Here is a 26,880-nt window from a genome sequence, read left to right as displayed (position 1 = left end):
GTAATGTTTTCCTGTGTAATTAACACCTCATTCACAGTTGTGGGTGCCAGTCAAGGCCGTGTCTCCTCTTCCTTGACATTTCCTTGATACCTTGTTCAGGCTGAGCTGATGCCTAAGAGTGTGCTAAATACACACATGGGAACAGGGAAATATTTGAGAGGAGCCAGCTGTATTAGCAAGATCTGACAATTTAGAGAGACTGCTTTCACATGTGTCTCCTCTGTGGGCTCGCAGTCTGCATACCATCCTTTATTTAAGTCTGATTACTGCTATAACCTTGTCTTCATCATCATCATCCTCATCAGCAGCAAAAACCATCTGTCAGTTAAGTACCAGTAGCCCATTATTTGCATTCTTTCTCTTCTTAATGTTCCTGCAGGGCCAAGTGTTTATAAATCAAGTGACTAATTTAAGATACATGTGCTCTCATACTGCAAGTCATCCTGGAAGGATGGTTATTTTTAACTGTTGAAAATTTGTAGATGTCATTTATTTAAGTAGCCTTGTTTTTTTTTGTTTTTTGTTTTTTGGATTTTTTTTTTTTTTTTTTGTCTTCCTGACAACAGTGACCCTCTGTGGCCTTGCACTCAGCAAAAGCAGATGGCTGAAGTCATTAGATAATTCAAATAAAATCATTCTATTGTTGAAATCTCCTGGTTTCATTTTTTAAAAAAACTTACTGTAACATACATTCAGAAAAATGTATGCATCATAAGGATATACAGCTTGATGATTTTTCAGACATTGAGCACATCCATGTCACCGGCACCCAGTTCAACACATCAGTGTCACCCACACCGTAAAATCCTCCTGGTGCTCTCCACCACTCCGTGCTCCCACAGTGGTAATCTGTCATAACTTCTAACAGCATGGATTAACTTTGCCCGAGTTTATTCCTTTTATAAATTGATGAACACTGTGTTTGTAAGAGTCACTTTTCTTGTTGCATGGAGTTGTACTCCATTCATTTTTGTTGCTGTATAGTAGTATTCCATTGTATGAATGCCCCACAATCTATTTCTTATATTTCTATGCTTCATGGGCACCTTGATTGTTATTTTAGATGAAAAAATTTCCACATACATAGTTAAGAGTTGGTTACACTTTTTAATTCATGCACAATCCATATTTTAGGTTTGCTTGATATATTATCAAACATTTTTAAATGAAAAAAATGTGGAGAATTGGGCAGAGGATGGTAGAAGAGCAGGACTAACATTATTACCATCGTGTATTAGATGTCATGTCATGAATATTGTTGTTGTCTTTTATTGTGGAAAAATACACATTATATAAAATTTGCCATCTTAACCATTTTCAAGTGTGTAGTTCAGTAGTGTTAAATACATTCACATTTTTGTGAAAAAGATCTCCAGAACTCTTTCAGCTTGCAAAACTAAAACTCTATCCCCATTAAATAACTCTCCTCTAACCTCTTCCCCCAGCCCCTGGTAACTACCATTCTACTTTCTGGTTCTATAAATCTGGCTACTCTAGATACCTCATATAAGTAATGCATTCAGTAATCATACAGTATTTTCGTTTAGTAACTTATTTCACTATGCTTGTTTCAATTAGCATGTCATCAAGGTTCATCTGTGTTGTAGCCTGTGTCAGAATTTCCTTCCTTTTTAAGACTAATATTCCATTGTATGTGTATACCACATTTTGTTTACCCATTCACCTGTTAGTGGACATTTGAATTGGTTTCACCTTGTGGCTATTCTGGGTCGTGCAGCTATGAACATGGATGTACAAATTCAAGAGCCTGCTTTCAGTTCTTTTATTTATATGGCCAGACGTGGGATTTCTAGATCATATGGTAGTTCTACTTAAAAATTTTTTTTAAGAATCTGCCTAATGCTTTCCATAGCAGTTGCAATATTTTACAATCTCACCAGGCATAAGTGTTCTAATTTTTCCACATCCTTGCCAACACTTTTCTGTTTTTTGAAAGAAAGCCATCCTAATGGGTGTATATGGTAAGAATTTACAGATAATCTCTTTTTTTTAATGCTTAGCAGGCGTGTTGTGAGGTAGAAATATCAATTTAACAGAAATAAAATCTTGACACAAAAAAATTCCATAAAAGAAAAAGCTGGGACTCTGGTCCAGGTGCTCTTGAACTTGACAATGGGCTTTTTAGTCACATAAATTCACATAATCACAAAACTAATTGGGCTTTTTTGTTCTAAGCTACAAGATTTACAAGACATTTGCGGCTCTACATGATTGCCTAACTTTAAATATGAATAAGAGCTTGAGGCTTAGAGTAGGGGTTCTCAAAGTGCCATCTTTAGGCCAGCAGCATCAGCATTACTGGGAACTTTTTAAAAATGCAAATTCTCAGGCCCTGCCCCAATACCTGATGAATCAGAAACTCTGGAAGTGGGGACACAAATCTGTTGGGTTTTTTTTAAGTATAGTTGATATACAATATTATAGTAGTTTCAAGTATGCAACATAGTGATTCAACACTCATAGCCGTTACAAAATAATCACCACAATATGTCTAATTACCCTGTTACCATACAAAATTATTACAATATTATCAACTTTCTTCTCTTTGCTGTACTTTACATCCCTGTGACTTATTTATTTTATAACTGGAAGTTTGTACCCTGGAAGTTTGTACCCTGGAAGTTTGTACCTCTTCATCCCCTTCACCTATTTCAGCCATTCTCCCACCCCCCTCTCCTCTGGCAAGCACCAGTTTGTTCTCTGTATTTCGGAGTAAGTTTTCTGTTTTGTCTTATTTTGTTTGTTCATTTGTTTTGTTTTTTAGATTCCACATATGAGTGAAATTATATGGTGTCTGTCTTTCTCTGTCTGACCTGACTTAAGTCACTTAGAATAATACCCTCTAGGTCTATCCATGTTATGGCAAATGCCAAGATTTCATTCTTTTTTTATGGTGGAGCAATATTTCAGTGTGTGTGTGTGTGTGTGTGTGTGTGTGTGTGTGTGTGTGTGTGTGTGTGTGTAATATATTCTTTGTTCATCTACTGATGGACACTTAGTTTCCTTCCTTATCTTGGCTATTGTGAACAATGCTGCAATCAACATAGGGGTGCATATATCTCTCCAAATTAGTGTTTTCTTTTTCTTTAGCAAATGTAGTAGAATCAGTATGGTAGTTCTATTTTTACTTTTTTGAGGAGCTTCCAACATCCACACTGGCTGCATCAGTTTGCATTTCCACCAACAGTGCGTGAGGGTTCCCTTTTCCTCACATACTGATCTGTTTTAACTAGCCCTCCTGACGATACTGATGTACAATCAGGTCTGAGCACCCCTGGGCTTAAATCATTAGACAAATATCTAAGCTGCTGTCTAATAACCTTTACTCTATTTCCAAATAGGAAACTTACATGTTGAGCACTTTGAGGTTTCCAGGGCAACCTGACAGGGTAAATCTGTTTTGTGCTTTATACCCCCGTTTTCAGAAAAGTGGTGGATTAGCCCAATTGTGATTATGCTGGAACAGTAGGTCCCCATCCACTTGGAGATCCAGCCAGATTCCAATTTATCACAATTGCTCATGAACAAATGGCCACCTGGGAGCAGGCAACCTAACCAGGAAGGCCACCCCAGCTCAGCATTTGTCTTTGTCTGCTGGGATTTTCTTCCCCACCCCCATTCAACTCCCTACCTTTTGTCTCACGTTACAGTGGGTCTTGAGCAAGCCTTACCGTGAAGGCACTGAAATAGAAGGAGGCAGAAGTGGGAACAACCATGAGACGGCCATTCCTCCCATGGAATCGCCCCCACCAGCAACAGCCCTCACCCCTGGCCCCAAGCATCCTCACACAGTTCCCTAGAGCCCTGTAAGGAAAAGAACAGAGGTTCATAGATTACACTTTCCTCAGAAAAACTGGAGGAATCTGATTTTAGTCCTAGGATGAGAGTGGTGGTTTATGCCTGCTATCTTGGCATATGTTATTAAAAATACATACAAAAATAATAATATTAATATAAAATATTCTCCAAATTATCCTGACTTAAACAATAAAATTCACCCTACCAAAAATCTACATTATCTCTTAGGGAGGCTTTTACCTTTCCTGAATGCTTTTAAGTGAAAAAACCAAAAAATGTTTTGGAGGAACAGGAGAATGGGAGACTGTTCAGTACAGCTGGAGGCCTTGAATGGGAGGGAAGAAGACAAAGGAGTGACTTCGTGGGGCTCCTTGGAGAGAAGAAAGATGATGCCTGGGAGTAGGCCCACAATTTCTGTCACTGCAGTAGTTCAAGGCCACTCCCAGACATCATCTTCTGGAGCTTCCATCATGTTTCTCATCTATTTACCCTCCTGCTCTGTCCTGTCAGAGCCCCCTTCATAGATCACTGAAACTTAAGACTTAAGCTAAAGTCCTAAGTCCAAATGTACTTAAGGCATATTTGGCTGTATGGCTAAGAAAATGGGGACTGTGTTGCTTTGTAAAGAAAATCTTTAAAAAGTATTCCAATCAGTATGAGGGTGTAACTAGGAACTCAAGCCTATGAACCACGTTTAAACTGAAAAGACCATGCCATCTGAAGTTATCTGCTTCACACAATATGTTCCAGTAACTTAAGGGCCCTGAGAAATAGTTTCCCTGCGTATCTGCCCTTAGCAAGGATGCGTAAATGAAAGCAGCATTCCCCCGTGCTCCTCCAGCATACACCTCAGTGCCCTCTGACAATTGTGAGGCTGACTTAAATGATCGTGTAAATCAGCAGTGATATGCAAGAATTTGTTTGCTTGCCCATACTGGACTGAATCGTGAATGTTTGTACTCCTCATCCTAAGACCTGCCAATGGTATGTTACAATATCGGACATTTGGTTTGCCTTACCCATGCACTCTGTGATAAAAGTTGATCAATAGTCAGCCTCATTTTCCCCACTTCCTGCTCAGATCAATAAACATGTCTCCTTTCAAGAAGGGAGAATGCACAGAGAAGTTGATCCCATGGTTTTAACTTATTTCAACCTAAAAGAAAGAACCAATCACACACTTCAATGCCATTGATTTTGTTTCTTTGTGCTCTTGTGAATAAATAAATTACAGTGCTTCTACTTTCTAAGTAAACTTTTTATCATTGATTAGTCCTCAGGGTCTGATTGACTTACATTTACTAAAAGACCCAATATATTGATTTTCAGAATGTGTAAACTACAAGACCAGAAAATGATGTACATGTGTATAACTTTTAATAAGTATACAGACTATTAAATTATATATTCATTCCACCGTTACAGTTCCCCAAAGGAACTCCCAGGCTCAGATCTCTGCAACAGGAAATACATGAAAATACCACTAATTATATTTCCACTTTTGATAAAGTTTTAAAAAATTTGTTCTGTAGATGTTAGCTAGGATTGTTTATAAAAACAGCTGCTGTTTTTATATGAACTCTTGATGGTGTGCATTTAACCTACCTTCAACAACAGTGCAAGCATTTCCCACCCAATCATATTGTGGTATGTGCTTGCTTATCTCCCAAAGTTTACTCCACTGGTTTAACTGGCACTGGACTTCCCATCCCACTCCCAGCCTCAAGGAAAACCAGAAGGAGGAAGCGACTTTGCCTGACACTTTCCAAGCAAGGAAATTAGTGAATGAAATGGGCCTTTATGGGTTTATGTTTACAGTTCTCCCCCCAAAAAATGTTGAAAGATTAATCTAATACTTTTACTTTGTCAGTAACAAGTCTTAATATGTATTAATATACTACCAATATGATAATAAAATAATTAGTAACAATGAAGTAGAGTGTAAAACACGCACAGAGGGGCGCCTGGGTGGCTCAACTGGTTAAGCGTCCAACTCTTGATTTCGGCTCAGGTCATGATCTCAGGGTCCTGAGACCAATCCCTGCATCAGGCTCCAGGCCCCACCTTCAGATTCTCTCTATCTCCCCTCCCTCTGTCCTTCCGCCACTACCCCCACCCCGCTCCCATGCTCTCTCTAAAAAATAAAAAATAATATGCTCAAAAATGCTTCTTATTCAAAATGTATGCTTTCAATACCTAGGCTTACATCCTTCTATTAGAAAAGGAAAAAAATTTAAAAAGTAAGTTTATAAAAAATAACTAACTGCCTTTTAAATGTTATTAGATACACAGTCACCTAGAGATGTTAGCACAATCTTATTTTTCTAACTCTTGCGATTGAAATTTAGCTAGTGGTCAACTTGGGAAAGTTAACATTCAATGTGATATCGAAGACTGATAAGCAAGGGGTATTTATTTTAGTTTAGTTAAAAAATAGCTTAACCATCCAAAGGGATGAAAAGAGCTAGTTGATGTGCTTTATACAATACATAGGATTATGGTATGGCTTAGGGTAGTGCTTGTCACACTTCAGTGAGCATAAGAGTGACCTGAAATGGTTTTAAAATGCAGATTCATGACTTCCTTCCCCAGAGATTCTAAACTAGTAAGTCTAAGATGAAGCTCCAGAATGTGCATATGTAACACCCAATCTCACCCTCAGGTTACTCCTATGAAATTACAATTCAGACTATTCTTTGAGAAACACCAATTTAAGATGACAAATGCAGGTTTTATTGCATCCAAAACCATAGAATGGTCAGATAAAATGCCAATCTTAGACCATCTTTCAGATACTTTATATTACTTGACTACAGTATCAAGGTAGACAGCATTTAAAGGACTGCTCATAAATTAAGGTTTATTCATTCCAGGCACTGTTTTTCTCCTGTTGGTCATTAAAATTTGGCCTATAGCTTTTAGATCTCGTTGATGTTTAAAGGGCAAGTAGGTTTGAAATTATTTTTTAATTTTTACTATCTTTAAAATTGCCATTTAATATTGTCTCATCTAAAAGCAAAAAGGCATCACAGTATTTATTGTCTGTTTCTCTTTGGTTTCCAGGGAAGACGAGGAAAAACAGGTCCTCCAGGAAAACCAGGCCCCCCAGGACCACCTGTGAGTAAACAGTAGGATGGCTGTTCTTTAGGAGAGCCCCTTTTTCTTCCTGTGTATTTATCTATGGATTATTTTACTCCCCTGTGGCTAATTTCCATTTTTCTACTGTTTAAAATGGTTATACTCCTGGGATGCCTGGGTGGCTCAGTCAGTTAAGCATTGGACTCTTGGTTTCAGCTCAGGTAATGATCTCATGGTCATGAGATTGAACACCTTGTTGGGCTTCATGCCGGTCATGGAGTCTGCTTGAGATTCTCTCTCTCCCTCCCCCACTCCCCTTCCACCCCCTCGCTTGATCTCTCTCTCTCAAATAAACAAATCATTAAAAAATAAAATAAAATGGTTATACTCCCTACACCTCCCACCACCACACAAACCACAAGGTAAGGGAGGCTAGTAGCTGTCTGCATACCTCACCCACTTCTTTCTTACATGGACAGGAACAACTGTACTGCCTATATGAGCACCCTAAGCCAAGTCTCCAAGTAGATGAATCCTGATCTGAACCTACCTGGCTCCATTGCCTCAGTTTTTTAATGTCCAGGCTGGTAGTAAGTTAGATATCTGGAGAGGCATGTCCACTTTTCATGATCTAACTGTTTTGTTAGTAGAATTTTGTAGAATGTTGTTGCTGAAGAGAGCTATAAAGATCTTCTAGCCAATTAGCTCATATTTTTCTTTACCCCAATCCTCTAGAAAATGTATTCCTTTTCTTGTGGTTCTGCCAATCTTTTGACCCATCAGAGTCTGATTTGTGTCCAGGCTACTCTAACGGCACTGTTCTCTCTTTGGTCACCAGTAATCTCTGAGCCGTGCGATTCCCTGGGCTCCTATCAGGCTTCATCTGATTTCACTGCTATATGGGAATTTACAGTGCTGCCTGCTCTCTCCTTGAAACCCTCAGTTCTCTTGGTGTGGTGACATTGATTTTCTTTTTCTCCTACCTCTGGGGCCATCCTTTTTTTGTCTCCATTAACAGTGTTCCCTCCTCTCCTATCTGTATGTTGCACGCATTAAACGTTTCCAGTTCTTTTATTTTATTTCAACCCAGACGTTCCTCCTGTGTTCCAGACTCGTACACTCCCACTTCCTGCTCACCGTCTCCACTTATAGGTCTCCTACACATTACAAAAGTAGCATGTTCCCAAACTAAACTCTAGAAATAATTCTAGATTTTTTTTTCTCTCCCTCATTGTCCATATCCAAACAGCTCCTAAATCATGTCCGTTCTACCTCCAGATAGCTCACAAATCCATCTCCTCCTCTCTTTCGTCATTGCCACTGCCTTCATTTGGCCCTTGTCACTTTGTATCTGTATCTCAGGGAGGGGCTCATTGCCTCTATCTTCTACAAGTGGAGTAATATCTCTCAATGATAATTCAGACTGTGTGACCCTTTGGCTTGAAATTCTAATAGCTTCCCTCTCCTTCCAGGTGGATTCTACATCTTCTCCGTGTCATTCTGGGCCCTTCTTAGTTGGCCCTTGACTTCTCTTTGCCCATCCTCCTCTATGCCCTTCCTTTGTTTGTAACCTGTAGTGTCATCTTCCCTTACTATCTCAAAAATGCCATGGTTGTGCAGCCAGAGGCCCAAGTAAGCTCTCCTCTGTCCAGCACTCATCTCAACTTCAGCTTTCCTATATAGCCTTTATCAGTGCTCTCAGTGTGTGAGGTGTCATCGTCCACAATTGTATACCTCCGGCACTGATGTAGCACATGGCACAGTGCTTCGTACTGTTATTTTCTTTATAGGTCGGCCTGCTGCCCTGCAATTTTTTTGAATCTCTGTTTTATCACCATTGCCTCGCACAGTTTCTGTGATGTAGCATGTGATTATTAATTAATGAACAAGTAAACAAATGAATATATTTTGTAGATAGGAAAATAGAAACCAGAAAATAAGTGGCTTTCACCACCACTAGAGGGCTCCAGACCTAGCACCTTAGGAATTTCTTAGGATGCTGTAATGGGTGGGTGTGCCAAGAAATGAACAAGGTTGCTGTCCTGGCATTGATTTCATTTCATCCTCTTTCGCCATTCAAGTGAATTGTTCTATTGGTAATGTACTGGTGTCAATGGATAGTGATTATAAAAGCAAGTGGGGAAAAAAGAGGCATAAATTGGGAGCCTGGAAGCCATTCTTTAAAGGAATTAGCTTCGTTGATTTTTCTGGCAGTGCCAATTTTCTGGCAAAACAGAGAATGCATTGTAAGATTTGCAATAATTGTTTTGTGCTATAAAGAAGAAAAGCTGGTGAATGCAAACAGGCAAGATCAGACCTTCATGTAGCTTTCTAAACATATGATACTGCTTTTAAAACTGGATTAATTGTTGTCTCAAAGGAGGAATTTGAATGATGAAGGTTTTTGTGACAAGCCTGCCAAATGTCTAGGAAAGAAGATTACTCCAAGTCCTGGAATGAGTTCTCAACTATAGATCAACTGAGTTTACTGAAGAATTTAGAAGATTAAGAAGTATGTGATTCTATGAAAGAATTTATAATATTCAATTCCACAAGTTTTAGTTTATTGCCAGAGCGCTTGGGGAAGAGAGGTACTTATTTTATTTCAAGTATTGGATTTAGAATTTCAACTCAGCTATGGGTCTGATACAGTGTTTGTTAAATCCTGAATACACAGTATTTAAAAATGGTCTATTATCTTTTGTGATATAACAAAATACTGATTATTTTTTTAAATTTTATTATGTTATGTTAGTCACCATACATTACATCATTAGATTTGATGTAGTGTTCCATGATTCATTGTTTGTGTATAACACCCAGTGCTCCATTCAATACGTGCCCTCTTTGATACCCCCGCCCCCCTTCCCTCTAGAACCCTCAGTTTGTTTCTCAGAGTCTATAGTCTCTCATGGTTCATCTCCCCCTCTGATTTCCCCCCTTCATTTTACCCTTCCCACTATCTTCTTCTTTTTTTTAACATATAATGTATTATTTGTTTCAGAGGTACAGGTCTGTGATTCAACAGTGTTTTTATTTATAGGTCAGCTTTTGTTTTAAAAGAAAAGATCTTAAATAGCTCATTTTCTGTTTAAGAATTGTGGTTTATGGAAATTCTTCATCTTTTTGATTCTGCAATAACTCCTCCAGTTGACTAAAATATCTTTTCTCTAATATAAGTATTATCAAAACTTTATGTTGGGGTACAGTTTTCATCCCATTTTGGTTTTTTTTGAAGTTGTTCAGATGATAGGTTGAATGGATGACCTGCATACCAGCATGCTGCAAAAAATCTTGCGAGGCACCTACTCATACTTACAGGACTTAGCCAAGGGCAGCATTGCAAGGGAAGGCAAAATAATAGGCTCCCTACATTTTTCTATGCTATCTTCATGTTTAATTTTTCTGAACATAGTGTATTTTAGCAAGAGGACTGTTGTTTCTCAAATGGGTAGAAATAAACAGAGTTCTTTGAAAGCAGTCCTTTTAAGATCATATTAATTCATATCTTAAGAAAAACAAGCTTATAAAAACATCGACCTTCTCCTAATTTACATTAAGTGATTTCACAAACATTTATTTAACGCTTACCATGTACCTAATACTCTGTTAGGAGCGGGACTTACAAAAATGAATAAGACATCGTCCTTGCCCTCTGGGAATTCAAGTTTAGTTTACAGAAATGTGAACAAAGGAAGAGAATTAGAAGAGATAGTGGTTGAGATGGTTTCCTTCAGGAATTGACAAACTGAAGCATAAAAATTGAGCCTTAAAAAAAGAAAGAATTCCTGCCAGTTACAACAGAACCTGGAGGACATTTTGCTAAGTGAAATAAACCAGTCAGAGAAGGGCAAAGAGTGCATGATTCCACTCATATAAGATCTCTACAATAGTGAAACTCAGAGAAGCAGAGAACACATTAGTGGTTGCCGGGTGCTAGGGGAAATGGGAGTTGTTATTCAATGGGTGTAAAGTTCCAGTGATGCAAGATGAAGATGTTCTAGAGATCTGCCATACCACATCGTGCCTATAGATCACGCACACTATCGTGCATGCACACTATCGTGCATTTTGAAGTTTGTTAAGAGTATAAATCTCATGTTAGGTGTTCTTACCATAAAACAAAACAAACACCTAAGGGACACAAGGAAACTCTGGTACGTATTGGATATGTCAATTACCTTGATTGTGATGAGAGTATCACAGATGTTTTGACAAGTCCAAACTCATCAAATTGTACACATTACATATGTTCAGTTGTTTGTATATCAATTATACCTCAATAAAACTGTTGAAAAAAAGAGTTGAAAAGGAGCTGTCCAGTCAAACAAATAGAGGGGAAGGAGAGAGCAAACTGAGTACTGCTGGTGGAGGAAAGCAGACTGAGCGGATACAGAGTACTGATGTTGAGCCCTGCCAGGGTCCTAGTGAACCTCACATGAAGCCCCAAGAGGCAGGTGAAGCTATAAGTATTCATGGAGAGGTCTAAATGGGGAATTCCATGGCCAGATTTCATTGATAACATCCCTCTAGTGGCAGGCATGGTGGAGTTGGATTGTTGAGCTTAGGCATGATTCACTGTGGCTATCATAGTATTTACTATTTTTTAAATTAGCAGCAGAGCATTTTTTTATCTCTTTCAGATGTCCCATGGAGCTACTTGTATTTTGTGACAATTTATATATAGCTTAGGAGATATCCCCATTTATTTATGGACATATTTAGATCAAAATGTTGTTGTTTTTCAGTTATTTGTCTTTTTCAACATTGTACCCTAAGTGAAAGGAGCCTACTTCACAGGAGGAAAGAAGGTAACAAGAGAAAGAAGAAAAGGTTGGTCAAGGCAAAAATCTTTCTAATTCAGATTTAGAGATGGTGTATGACTCACCCTAGTGGCTTGCATGTGAGATTCCTAAAGCACATGTTAGAATTTCTTATGACAATATGAAATAATTTTAAAATATTAGTTTTATCTCTCTTAACAAACAGTAATCGAATAATATGTAATATCCCTCAAGTGACTGAATAGTATGTAACTTTAGCATATATGTTTGAGCAATTAGCCTTTAGAAAAGTTAGGGAGAAAAAACTTTATTCCAATCAGTGTGATTGTCTAAAAAGCACCAAGATGACAATTTGATAACAATTTCTTCAAGAAAATGTTTTCCTTTCAGGGTTTTAGAGATGTTCCTTAAATCAAAGGTAGTGTTGTTATTTTAAGGAATATCAATGAAGATTTTAAAAAATAGAACTGCAAGATATCTCTAATAGCCTGAAGCAACTCAAATAATTAAAACACTTTAACCAATCCTTCTACTTGCAATTTTTTGTTCTGAAGTCAAATTTGTATTTTCTTACTTTCTTAAGAAACATTTTATCAAAAAGGTACATTTTTTACAAAGAATAATTTCCCACAACTTTCCATTTAGCATATAAATGACAACCATTTTCCCCCTTAGAGAGTATATTTCCTAGGGGAAAAAATTCTAATAATGGAATATTTACTAAAAGTAGACCTATTGAACTATTATTATTAAATTGTCTTTTGAATTAGTGCTTCATTAAAGTCATGTATATTACTCCAATTTAGTTCCCATATTTATTTTTTTTAAGATTTTATTTATTTAGTGAGAGAGAGAGAGAGAGAGGATGGGCAGAGGGAGAGGGAAAGAGAATCTCAAGCAGACTCCACACTGGGCATGGAGCCTGACGCGGGGCTTGATCTTACAACTCTGAGATCACAACTTGAACCAAAATCAAGAGTCAGATGATTAACCAACTGAGCCACCTAGGCACTCCTAGTTCCCATATTTAATAGCAATTTTTACTCTGCTTGAGGAAGATTTAGTTGAAATTTACATACATGTATTCTGCATAAAATAAGATTATTCTTAATCAAAATACTTGTAATTGAGGATCAACTAAACTGGTTAACAGAGCTAGCCACAACCCTTTATGATGAGCACATTTTTTATAAAATGTTAGTCCAATTTCCTATTAACAGGCAGATCGATCTCACCTATGCAAAGGAAAAAGCTCTCAAATTCCCCCAAATAATTTCCGCCCTCTTGTTGTGAATGACTAACTCTTCATTGGAGGGATACTATTAAGTAGAGATGTCTGAGACTGATAATACCTGCAAATACACTATGCTGAAGAGCAGTTTTTCAGAGAAGAAGCCTGAGAGCATTAAGTATCTCCCTGGGGAAGGAATACTACTAGCTCCTGAGGAAACAGGTTCAAAAGAAAGGGATGGATCAGGAGAGTTTATTATAGTACTTGCTCTGCATGAGGTTCTCCACTGCCAGTGCCTTATGTAATCCTCAAAACTGTGGTGAGATGTAGAAACAGTCCCATTTTATAATAGGATAAAGGATGCTTAGAAACATCCAGTAACATGCCCAAGATCACACAAGTGTAAGTGGGGGAACCAGAAGTGAAACTCAGGAGCTGATCTCTAAACCCATCTTTATTTCACTGGATCATGGATGTGAAAGACACACTTCTAATTTATAATTTGACTAGGATCTGCCTTATTTAAACATTATATACACAGAACATGGCTTGATTTTCTCACCGTCATCCATAGCACTGCAGTGCCTCAGGACAATGGGATAGTGTAAGAAGATTGTGAGGTACCCAGTCCTCCACACTAGGGTGTCCTCAGGCAGTTCACTTGACATTTCCATGGCTCAGTTTCCTTTTCTGTAAATTCAAAAGATAGGACCTGCCTCATCAACTTCTCACAGTTGCTGGGAGAAATCAATGCCATGTATGAGAAGATCTCTCTTGTAAATGTAAAGCTCTATCTAAGTATAACTGAGATCCATTCCTATTTTTCTGAACATCCATCCACACATATAGTATTGTAGATAGAAGAGATCATCCTGAATCTGCAATTGAACCACTACATTTTTTCCCTTTTTATAAATTTCCCAAAACCCTGTTAACAAAAATGTGAATGTCTTTCAATGACTTGCTAAAATGAAAGATCATGAGCTCTACATAAATATGGAATGCTTAGTCTACATTTGTAAATCTGCTCATGAAGAGAGATGAAGGTTACTCATAGTCAGGTAATAATAACAGGGTCTAAGTATTCAGTGGTGTTTTTTTCTCTTCTGATTTACAGCCTCTTCCTTGCTTGTGGGACTTGTTCATCCACAATCTGAACTGTTATATTTTATTAGTTCTCTAAGTCTCAATTACTATCCCTCACACTCTAACAAAAATTTCTCTTTTTCTTTAAAGCCTTCCAGTTATCTGCATAGCATAAGCAATGGAAAATCGTGGCCTTGTGTTATGATAATGAGACTTGGAAAGTCTCAAGACTTGAAATGCCTTAGTTTATTTCAAAGTGTTCTGGTTTTTAGTTCCTTTAGAAAAGAGAGGAAAGCAGCTGGAAATGAGGCAGAGCAGGAGGGAAAGCAGGAGAATTTAACTAATGAGCCATTAAAGGAAGTATGTATTAGCCCACCCATTTGACATTAACTTTACTTCTCATTCATCATCCCTGTAAAAGTGTTTATTAAAAACCACATTAATTTTAAAGCATGTTATTATTTCTTTCTGTTACAGGCAGGGCTCTTGATTCTTTCATTTTTCCCCCTGGCATTGTTTTTGTGCATTGTTTCATTATTGCAGTATGAGAATTGAGCAGTGGGCTCAAATGTGTCACATTTCAGTGCATAGCAATTTATGTTGAAAACAGAAAAAGTTCAAGGAATTTGTAATGTGGGGCAGCAGCTCCCTCTACTGTTTCCACTGGAAAAGCTCTAAGCAAAGAACGACACTTCATAGCCCTTGGAGGAGGTCCAAGCTATGGAAATTTTCAGTGTTTGAAGATTAATTATAAATCTACATGATTTTCAAAATTATTTTCACGGGTGTTTTTTGCATTTTGTACTTATCTTATACTTTAAATACAAATGCTATTTCATCCCTAGTCCCTTTCAATATGAATTTGATATACTCTTGAAGTGAAAAACCTTAGCTCATGGATATCTAAAATGCCCATCTATTGTCAAATGCTGATAGAACTCTACAGTGATCGTTTTGTGGGAGCTGACTCCAATAAAATGTATGCTTCTTTTCTAAAACCGCAATATGATTTAAAACAAATACAACTGTGTTATTTCTGTTTTCATTTTAACTTCAGTGTAAAAGAACTTCTCTTATCTTGAGAGCATGAGTCATTGCACAGTTTGAAAGTTATGTTTGTACTGCCTTATACACAGTTAAAAGAGTAATCTAGGGTGTAATACTGAATTCATTTATTCAACACTTACTGATCATCTATCATGTGTGAGTCACTATTACAAACATTGAGCATACAGTAGTTTCAAAAAAAAATATGTAGCAACAAACAAGCTACAGACAAGATCTCTCCCTTTAGTAACTTACACTCAATTGTGTGTTGGGGGTAGCAGTGGTTAGTAAGAAATTCAACAGATAGCAAAATAATTTCAGTTTAGGAGGAGGTGACACGGGGGAACAAACTGGGCAATGTAAGAGTGATTTGGAAGAGTTGTAACTCTAGTTAAAATGGTCCAGGTGGCATCTTTGAGCATTTAGATGACGTTACTTGAGAAGGAGCTAGCCTCTGAGGGTCAGAGCAAGATCTTTCCAACCAGAGAGACCAGGATGTGCAAAGGGCCTGAGGTAGGAATGAGCTTGATATATCTAATGAACATAAAGGAACTAGGAGAAAAACAGTGCCAGAAAAGAAAAAAATGCTTCCTTTCTGGTAGTTTATGGGTTAGGTCAGATGAATAATCATAGCAATGAAAATATATGCCCTCAAAACACCATAGACCTAATGGCTTTCTGTGCCATATCCTATTATCTATCCATTCAGATTTTGCATCTCCAACTTTATTGGCTATGAACTGAGAACTCAAGGTGCAAAGTTATTGTTTTCAGCATACAGCAAGGCCCACCTCTAAAACAAGTTAGTACCCCAAATTCATTTTGGACTACTGAATAAAATGAATGACAAGAAATGTCTGATTTTTAACATTTAATTTCTGGTTAAAGCACCCTGGATGTGACTATCTACATTTTGAGGCTTGTCATGTCTAAATGGGAATCCAGTTCATATTCTTAACATCCCTTTTAGAAACCTTGAACTGATCAGAGTTTTATCATGTTTCTCAGTTTTCCTTTCAGCGAAAAACCTCAGTCTCTTTGGTCTATTAAATGGCTAAAGGCCATGTACTATAATGATAATCTCTTCAGAGAAAATGAACCTAACCATTTATTTGAGTCAATGGGAATAGTAATTTCACTTCTTAATAAAAATAAGATGACTTCCTCAGATTTAAAAATAAAGACACATAAGACCTATAAAATGGAGACAGACATGGCCAGTTAATCATTTTTATTACCACTTGTCCCCTTACTAGGGTCATGGTCCCAGACAAAACAGCTGTTGCCACATTGCTGAAATTCCAGTGTCACCTTGTGTGGCCACAGAGCGCAGAGACTTGCATGTGAGGACCCTGGGGGTTTCAGGTTGAGAATTTGAAAACTAGCACTCAGGCTCAATTCCCCAGTTACTTCTCTTTTTCTGTCCCTGTAAATAGCAGCAGGAGGACATTATTAGCCACTTTCTGACTTCCTAAGTTTTTTGCTAACAGCTACAGTCTGGAGGAAAAGGATTTTATCTTCCTATAGCCACTGACTCTTTTCATCTTGGATCATGTTATTGGAACCAACTATTAGGACTTCTGAATTGACAGGCATTGTGTATTACAATGATGGGACAAGATATTTGATATTCTTGATATATGATCATTAAATTTGCTATTCATTGGGCCAGTGCATGGAGTAAGCACTATTTCTTTGTGGTAGATAAACATTAAGGGTTTAGTAAACCTGATTGGCCTTTGAGAGATATTCAGAAAGGGAGACTGGTTTCCTAAATAATCTTAGTTTGTATTTGATGATATCATTTCCAAAAAGTATTTCCATACAGTATTTGATCTGACCACTGTAAGACTCTGAGGTAGGGAAGAAAAGATTATCTCTGTTTTAACAAGAACAAAGCTCTAGGCCTTGGGAAGTAGGGGCTCACCTAACTCCACGCAGTCAGTTTTCTCTACACAGCTACCACCTAGAAGAAAAGGTGGGGTTGGGGTCAAAGGTAACTAGAGAAGCAACAAGTTTTCAGCATCACTTGGGGGGACCTGAAATATGGAAGGAAATAGGGTAGAAAATAGGACTAGAAGGGGCTTTGGCTGTCTTTGTAATTTCATTAAAAAGTAAAGAGATCTGAAGCAAATATGGCAAATGGTTAGGATCTGACAACATTGGATTATGGATTCATGAGAATTTATCATCTTCTTTTCTATACTTTTTAGCATGCTTGAAATATTCCAAATTTATTTTAAGAAACAGGAAAACCATCCTCTGGGCTAGGTTAATATTAGGGTAATATCACCGATAACTTCACCAGCCTAGAGTGGGTCAGCATCGCCTCTTTTGCCTGAAATCCTTTGTAGGGGACTATGTATTTTAAAAATAAAATCATTACATATTTTTTTCTAGTACTTCACTGAATGTGCCCTTTGTAACCTTGGGGTTCAGTTAGCCAAAAATCATCATCCGCAGATTTATCATTCCTACACCTATAGATTAGAGAGAAACCTTGATGTCACACATTTGAGCTGAATTGGAGACTTAATCCACGCCAAAGTAAAACCTACAGATTGTTCATTTTGTTGTTTGCCAGAGCTGTCCGGAATGTCCCCAACTATTCGGATTTTGCACCAGCTCTTGGCCTCTGTGTCCCTTGGCAGTGTATACGCCAGGGCCATCAGCCTGGCTAGCTTAAGTCCCGGCAGTTGGCCTTGGAAATCGCATTTTCTCTGCACAGGCAGCATTGTCATCCTACTAACACTTTTATTATTATTATTTTTCTAAGATTTTATTATTTATTTGACAGAGAGACACAGCAAGAGAGGGAACACAAGCAGGGGGAGTGGGAGAGGGAGAAGAAGTCTCCCCACTGAGCAGGAAGCCCAATGTGGGCTCCATCCCAGGACCCTGGGACCATGACCTGAGCCGAAGGCAGACACTTAACCACTGAGCCACCCAAGCGCCCCATCCTACCAATGCTCTTAAAGAGAGTGAATGTTATCACCTAATTACATAAATGAAACCTCAAAGCATTGATAGGTGCAGGTGGTGTAAGCCAACTTTCCTCCTGATTTGATTCCCGAGGTCACACGAGGGGGTGGAGGCACACTCATTCTCCAGGTATGGTTTTGGTTGGTGGTGAGCTTTGTGGGACACCACTGGATACAAATAATTTGTTTCACACACCTCCATTCTTACTAGTTTTCATACCCCTGTGGTTTTTATCACCTTGCGCTGGGTCAGTGATGTTGTTCCTGTGGGGTGGCAAGCCACTCTCAAGATTCCTGATGCTCCTATATTGCAGGGAGCTGACAAATGATATTTTTCCTTTTGCAGGACATACTGGGGAGAGATGAGTCTGAAACATTTTATGGATGGATAAGCAGAATAGCAGTGTTGGGGGAGGAATCATTATTTTTCTAACCATCATGCCATGGAAATCAGTCAAAAATGTCCCACACTATCAATAATGCAGTGGGCTTTATACCAATTAGATTGATTTGTTTCATAGTGTCAGGAAAAAAATAAGCTCCTTTGAAAATGATTTTTGTCTCCCTTGGAAAATAAAGTGTTAAAAACTTATGAGCTTCATAGCATAATTTAGAAAATCTGCTTTTATGAAATGGGTTAATTATACCCATTGAATGCATTCATTGTCACAGTCTCATCCTCCCACTTCTGTTCCAAAATGACAAGTAAAACCAGGGACTGTGCAATTTTGGAAAACAATCAGGTCACATATTGAGTATTTTGCTTATTCATACAACCATAAACTGCCTATGCTTGAGTTCCCTCAATTACATAGCTCAGTATGCAGGCCAGAAGAGACAAGCCCAGCTCAAGTGAGCACTTCCTGGAATACACAGAGGAATGAGTTTGAAAAATGTCCAAAGTGGCAGATGTGAAAAATTCTCATTCAAGATCTAGAAGCTGCTTTTGCTGCAATTCCTCACCTGTTAATCGCGCTGCTTCTGAACTTCTGAACCAGGGATGCTGGCAATATCTTAGATTGAAACACTTAAGAGCTATTGATCTTTCCAAGTATGGTGCAGGTATATGCCACTCTGGTGGGGGAAACTGACTCAGACAAGAGAAGATGGATCACACGGATGACAGCATTGCTCAGAATTTCCAGATGTGCACCAAGAATGAACGTGTGGCTGCTGGCTTCTAACAAAAGTATTACTTTTATTCGAGGATGTTCCCAAAAGATGTCCTTGATGAATGCTTAAACCCGTGTATTGTTGTATCACTTAAATGCTTCAGATTTCAAGAATGCTAATACACAAATCTCTCTTCCACAACAAATACAATGGCACTATTGTAGTCTTATTTGAAGGGTATTTCATTTTCTCCACTAAGTGTGACAGCTTTCCCATGACTGTTCATCACAGCAATTTCACACTCATAGAGTTTCAGCCTATCAAAATCATCTCCAAGCATTACTACTCTCTTGGTTAGCTCGTCTTTTTCCACCAACTATGACCATTTTTATTTCTCCTTTTCTTCTATCATCCCATACATACTAGGCCTCATTTGGTGTTATTTGAATTCCAAAAGTTACTTAAGATGCTGATTACCATTGCTTGCTTGCTTGCTTGCTTGCTTGCTTGCTTCAGAAATCTCCCTCTCTTGATCTCTTTCTAATCTAAGCCCTCCATGATTTTAACATTTCTTGTGTCTGTATGTGGTTCCTCTCTCTTCTCCTTACCCTTCTTCCATTCTGGCCGCTCTCCTCTTGATCTCTTCTTGTCATCCAAATCTTTGAAGATGTGTATCTACACTATGTCCCAGAACAATCTTGGCCCTTACTGATTCTGTATCTCATTAAGGGACTCTGTAATCTTTTATTATTGAATTCCCTACTTGATTCTTATAACCAGCTTTAAGATAATTGACATTATATTTTCCTATCTGGCCACCCTCTCACTGTGAAGCAGATAAAGGGAAGTGTTAAAATATCAAAGCTATGAGGTCAGGCTGACTTGGGTTGGAATCTGGCTCTTATCAACTAGGTGTATGACCTTGGGTAAGATAGTTAACCTTTTGTTATGTAAAATAAGGATAATTCCTACTTCGCTAAGTTGCTGTACAGTAAAACGCAGTAAAATATGTCCCTTGCCACGTAGTTATTAGCTTCAAAGCCTAACCATTTTTATTTCTTAATATTATTATTATTTCATTTTATCACTCTCTGCCATCTGCTTATTATTTTCATCTTTCTTTTGATTTCTTCCAGGGTCTACCATTTCTGAAGCAAAAATGTTGATACTTTGCCCACTTTGTACATTATCACTCTTGTGTAACTTTTTCTTCTATCTGCTTCGCTCCTCTCCTGTTTTTCTCTGTTCAAGTCTTTACAGAGTAAACTTCATCTAATAATGTTAACTTAAGTATATTCGTTGACATATTAGTCATCCAAAAAAAAATCTCAGTAGATTCAATTTTCAGTGTGGACGAAAACATCTATTTAACGATGAGGGCACTTTCAGTTTCATGATTGTATCTTTGTGTATTGGCCAAATAAATGAAATACATCCTGATTGGCTTGAAACCTCAGTTTTCCTTGAGCTTATTCTGAGTCCTCATCTCTTACAGCCAAAGTTAATCTTAAGACTTAGCACAAAAGAAGTAACATCAGGGGTGCCTGGGTGGCTCAGTTGGTTAAGCTACTGCCTTCAGCTCAGGTCATGATCCTGGAGTCCCGGGATCAAGTCCCGCATCGGGCTCCCTGCTCAGCAGGGAGTCTGCCTCTCCCTCTGACCCTCTTCCCTCTCGTGCTCTCTCTCATTCTCTCAAAAGAAGTAACATCATTCCTCAGAACCTGGTGTCAGAAAGCAAGAGCCCTGGGTTGATAGTGGTACAAGAAAAGAATCAGCTTCCAGGGTCTTCATCCTTTTTCTGTACCACTTCCTCTTTTGATACTATCTTCTCCTGTCCCTACGAGTCCCAAGTACCATGCCCTTCACTCTTCTCTTTCTCTGTCCCATTCAATTTGCTCTCAGGAAATATTTAATAAATGATTCATAAGAATATATTAGAATGGAACAACTCTTAGACTTGGTTCTACCATTTGCTTATTATGTGATTTAGGGGAAAAAATCTCTCCATTTTTTCATGTTAGATGAAGAATATAATAATACCCACTTCAGTTATTATAAGAATCAAATAACATGTTTTGAAATCACATTAACATGTCATCCAAGAAAATATATGAAAACAAATTTAAAATTATCCAGAGTTGTATGAATATGAAACAGTATTACATCTACCGGGAACATTTACATTTGAGCTGGTAATAAAACCCAAACAAATAAATCAAACTTTCTCTATGAAGTTTTAGGAATAAACCAGAAAGTGGGTGAGATATTCTCAGGAATAAGAGTTCCTTTCCAGGAATCTTAAAATTTACCCACTACATACTACATGGCCACATTCCCATTGTAATCCCAAAAAGGAGAGCTTGAGGAATCTATGTTGAAATGTAAACATATTTCACTTAGCATAATCCCCTCCATGTACTGTATATTGGCTAACTGAACATAATAAAAAATAAAAATTTAAAAATTTAAAAAAAAAGAAATGTAAACATAGTATGAACACTCAGTGAATCTTCTCCTGGCTTCAGAAATAATTATTGTGCAGTTTGAGAGTTTTCAGAAATTTTGAGGGGTTGGGGGAGGAATATTGCTATCTCATTAGTCACTAAAAATTTATAGGAGAAGCATTCTCAGAAAAATAATCCACTATAAAATTTTAACTGTGTAACTTAGATAATTAAATCCCGAGAGACAAAAAAATTTCATTTAAAGCAAATACTTAAGATAAATAAGAGGTTCTGTGTTTAAAAGAAAGAGGAATTGATTTCCCAAATATTCTCTATCTAAAGAATATTATCGATTTTTCTCTCAGAGTTAGAATACAACTTTGTATGTTGTAATTCTGGTCAAAAATCCATCCATAAGCTCTTTTCTACTTAACTAGAGCTCATTGCAGCTTTGTTTTCAATTATTTAGCCAGATTCTTAGATTAATCTAAATCTGTTGGCCCTATCTTCTATGAGTTTGGAAGCAGCAAGACTTATGCTAGGTCCCTACCATTGCTAACTGAAACCAAAACCAACAAGCAAGAAGTCGGCTTTCCCCTCACATTTTTTTCTTTTTTTTTTTTAAAGATTTTTATTTATTTATTTGAGAGAGAAAGAGAGAGAGAGAGCGTGAGAGGAGGGAGGTCAGAGGGAGAAGCAGACTCCCTGCCGAGCACGGAGCCCGATGTGGGACTCGATCCTAGGACTCCAGGATTATGACCTGAGCCGAAGGCAGTCGCTTAACCAACTGAGCCACCCAGGTGTCCCTCCGCTCACATTTTTTCTTGGAGAAACAATAATTCTAATGAATTCGGCAAACCTTGGTGGAGATGGGAGAGATACTATGTACCACATCCCGAGTTATGATAAGAAAAACAGATTGAAACTCCTTGTTTCATTCCAACAAGAAAGCAGGTGTACACAGCCCCCATAATCAGTGTAAATGTGCTTTATATATACTAAGTTATATATAATATTATAGAGGTAAATATATAAGAGAAAACATTAGCTGTTCCAGCGATTACTATATATTGAAATATGCTTCGTCTTACCATTCCTATGAGTTTAGGCTTCCTCATGATATAATTTTTTTAATACCAAGGGAAGAATAATTACAGTTCTCTGCCTTTTCTACCAGCCATTAGAAATGGAAAATATTTCTTGAAAATTAGCCCAAATGACTTTCCAATAATAAGCTTTCTATCTGTTCTTACTGCAAAGCTATTTTTTAACATGTTTTGAAGATCGTTGATTAGTACAGCTTTCCTCACAGAGGTTTTGGTATTTTGAAGGTTGTAGCTGAAATTAATTGGAAACCCACAGGGCCAGAAGGCAGTTGTTATAAAACCTGAAAAGATGTATTTGTGAATCCTGAAAGGAGACCTTAATAAGAGATTGAACAGCTATGGGGCATGGAAATAAGGGGCACCGAGATGGCTCAAGAAGCCTTAGTCAGCAGTGATGAAGAACTAAAGGATGCTTTTAGAGAAAAGGAAAAAAGGGAAATGGTTCAGTAGGGAGGATCGGAGAGGAGGCAGAGTAACTGTGGAGCCGTGGAGATTTTGATTCAGAATACTACGGGGTGATAAAGCTGAATCAAAAGGTCTTAGCCCTGACTTGCATAGAGAGCTTACACCAAAGACCAGGGAAAGGAAAAAAAAAGGGGGGGAAAGGTAGAGTTCTTTAAGCTCTGTGTACTGCATGAACTGAAAAGTAAAAGTACAGCCAAGACCAGGTTTGAAGAGTGTGGTTTTTAACACAGAAAACTCTGGCCATCTTTTAGACTTAGGGAATCTGTAGCCAAAACAGAAATCTGCTAAGGTGAAAATAATGCAAACAGCTCATTATCTTCACACTATGCATTTGATGACGTTGGTGTCAGACACCACGATACTTCTCTGTTTTCCATCTCTAACAAGATTTTAGTAAAAACAAACAAACAAAAAAACCTTTAAATGCTATAAACTATTGCTGAGAGTATATGATCCCAAATTGAATGCAGCATTAATTCACTTCATCACACCAGGTATGGTTCTTTGCAGTAGGAAACAACATCAGGATCTCTACCCATACCAGGTATATACACGGGAGCCCAGTTGGGTTCTGAACAGGTGTGTCTCCCTGGAGTTCATGCGCATTTGAAAGGTGCTCTGTAATTGTGCACTCATCACATTAACCAAGATGTCCTATGTCTCCCAACCCAATACAGGTAGAGTGGAGCAGAGCTGCATAAAAGATAGATAGACATTGTATAGCCATGATTTCTGTATAGCTATGTATAGGTCACACTACTCATGAGCAAGATATTGGGACATTTTCTTGTTTCCATAATCCTTCAACTGCTTTTCATAGTGGAGTGGCTGAGAGCATTAGCCGAGGATGACGTGGCCTCCGTAGCGAGCCTTCATTCTCCACTGGGCCTTGGTCATCTAAGTAATTTCTTGATGAGTCTTCATAAATGCAGACCTTAGAGAAAGTGACCTCTCAAGTGTCCTGGAACATCTACTAACACCATGTGGTGCCAGGAGACCTGTCACTTACCACAAGTCTTTAACTTCTCCTTCCTCAGAGTTGATTGATAGTCTTTAAGACTGACAGCTCTTACTAAACTTGGAAACAAATGACTCATTGGACGTTTTCCAGCCATGCATTGTACCAGCATAGAAAAGAGGAAAATATTTTGCACATCTCTTGGGGATGTGGCTCTAGGACAGCCAATTCTGAGACCCCAGGGTCTATACTGGTCTTCCAGCAGTCAAGAGAGAGTTGCTCTGGGCATCTATATACATAGTGTTTGTCTTACTGTCACTCTCCCCACAGTGATTGAGGTGGTTTCTTTTTGCCAGTTTCAAAACAACCCGGGGAGCCATGGCCAGGCAGGCTGCAGTCAGGGCGGAGGTAGACTGCCTGAGGATTCTCCACTGGCGTCTTTTTTCAGTCACTGCATGGCTTCTTTAGCCCTCGGGGAGAATTTGTGTAAAGGACTGCCTTCAGGGTAGATGGTTAGCTGTAAATCTCTGTTACATTAAACCTAGGATCTGTGATACCCAGAGTATCCTACTGACTAAAAGAACAAGAAAGAAAATGTCATCATAAATGCTCATCGGAGATTAGGTAGCAGAGCCTAAAACTTCAGATCAACCCCATTTGGAGCAGTACTTTGTGGATTTGACATTTAAAGGCAAGAATAAAACATATAAAATATGGAAGTAACTTTTATAGGTTTCTTAATCTTGTGTATATCTGAATCATACTGTTCAGGCTTTTCTATTGGCCAGGGACTCTGTTCAGTGAGCTGTGCTTCTGCTGTTGTTTTTAGAAGGAGAAGCAGCACTGAGCCTTCCTGCCCTATCCCCAGTGGTACGCTCAACAGCAAGATCAGGATTCTGGATGAGGAATATGTTCTGGGTTTATGTAATACAGTTATACGGTGCGAGCACATAACCAGTCTGTAAAAGATCAGACCTAATTCTCACCCAATTTTTGCCCTCTCATTATTTTTACTATTCTCATCCACGCTGCTACCTGTTCTGTGCCAGGTAACCCCTACCACTCTGTTCGCTCTCCTCTTTATTTTTCCATACTGACTTCCAGAGCCCCCTCAAAGGCTCCCACTTTTTATACTCTCCGACCACCTGTTCTCCCAACCTCTGCAAACAAAGATAAGATGCATTTTGAGTATAGCTGTGGGTTGGGAGGAACTTGGGGGGAATATTTAGGCATAATATCCCTATCATGGGTTGCAAGAATGTATGAATATAGATGGGAGATGCAAAGAATAGTTCGGGGGGCCTCCTTTATCTATGTAGTGGGACTACATCTAAAGACAGTGTTCATATCTTCCCCTCCTACACCAATCACATTGCTGGCTCATAAGAAGTGCTAAGTACAAGTTCTGTTGATTTTTTTTTTCAGTTTCAGTATGTTAAGTAGAACATGGAAGAGTGATCACCCAATATTCTCTAGGGCAAAGTCAACATGATAAAAAAAAAAAAGACTACAAAATTATTTTAGGCTGTGAGTGTGCTTTCAAGTTAAGATAGGAGAGTAGATGAGAACTAAGTTTGGATCTAGGCTACCTATGTTAAATATTAGTCCTGCCACTTACCAGTGGTGTGACCTTGGGCCAATTAACAATTTCTAACCCTCATTTCCTATATCTTCGAATAGGAAATAATGATGGTATATACCACTCAGTGTCACTGTAGGGATTAAATAAGTTAATCCACATAAGATCTCTAGTATAATGCCTGGCACACAATAAATACATTATAAATGTTTGCTATTCTTATTTGATTGATTCTTCTCTCTTTGAGAGACTGTATGATCCTGCTATATTTAGGAGCCCTAATTATTAATACTTTCAACGAGGATGAATGTGTATGAAGCTAAATTTACCCACCACATCACTATTCTTTTATCTCATTAGCCTTATTATCAACACAGATTCACCATTCACCAAATGCCTACTATGCATATATCCATAAGCCACCTGTTGATGCTACTACAATATGATACCTAAAATTTCTCCTTGCCACATTATATAGCTGCAGAAAGAGCAATGTGTAAGCAATCTCATGCTTCCCGATTTTCAAGAATGAGTTTTTATTTTGCATCTTCTTGGCTAGAAACCTTTTGCAAAAACTCCCACCCAATGATTGCTCTCCTCATTACTTCATCTAACTGACCTAGAATACACAACGCTGGCTGTTAGAAAAAGAACAGGAAAAAAATATAGTGCCATGAGAATTCTTTTCTGACATTAGCTCTGTTTTTATTTCAGCAAAGTAACAAATCTTTTGTCTTTCCAATCATACTCAGCGCTGTCACTCGTGAGGCCTATTATTTTCTCAAGAGTTATATCAAACTGCTTCCAGACATCCATCATTACATCATTGTATCTGTGGCATTTAGCGGCACAATGCAAAGGTTTCACATTAGAAAAGACCTTCAGACACAAGCTGTTCATAAGAAATACCAGTCATAAATGTTAACCGACATTAATTTTTTCAGTATACTTAAGGTGTTTCTCCTATCAGTGAGTTCAGCTAGTAATTGTTCCTTAAAATTTTCTTCACTTTTCAAAGTTCTTATTTCCTTGTAAAGAAAATAATCTTGTATAACAGTGATGTTTGATTTGCTCAATCATAGTCTTTCTTTGTGTTATCTTCTGAGGTAAAATGTAAAGAGCTTTGCCTCTGTAATATTTTCTCTCCTCTGAGGAGTTTTTGAGGTCTAGATGAAATATGCAGTCTCTT

At 38.1% G+C, this 26,880-nt stretch overlaps 1 protein-coding gene across 1 annotated transcript in view; it reads left to right on the top strand.

Annotated features, from left to right (window-relative positions):
• COL19A1 (collagen type XIX alpha 1 chain) overlaps window positions 1-26,880 on the top strand; it is a 325,436-nt gene that overhangs the window by 218,963 nt on the left and 79,593 nt on the right. Inside the window, exon 16 of the mRNA XM_027602614.1 lies at window positions 6,883-6,936. Coding sequence (XP_027458415.1) covers window positions 6,883-6,936 — 54 coding nt within the window. The remainder of the gene's footprint in view (window positions 1-6,882; window positions 6,937-26,880) is intronic.

The sequence above is a fragment of the Zalophus californianus genome, chromosome 7 (genome assembly GCF_009762305.2).
Source record: "Zalophus californianus isolate mZalCal1 chromosome 7, mZalCal1.pri.v2, whole genome shotgun sequence".
In the NCBI taxonomy this organism is placed as follows: domain Eukaryota; kingdom Metazoa; phylum Chordata; class Mammalia; order Carnivora; family Otariidae; genus Zalophus; species Zalophus californianus.
Note: the sequence above shows the minus strand (reverse complement) of the source record. Positions and strands in the feature narration are given on the sequence as shown.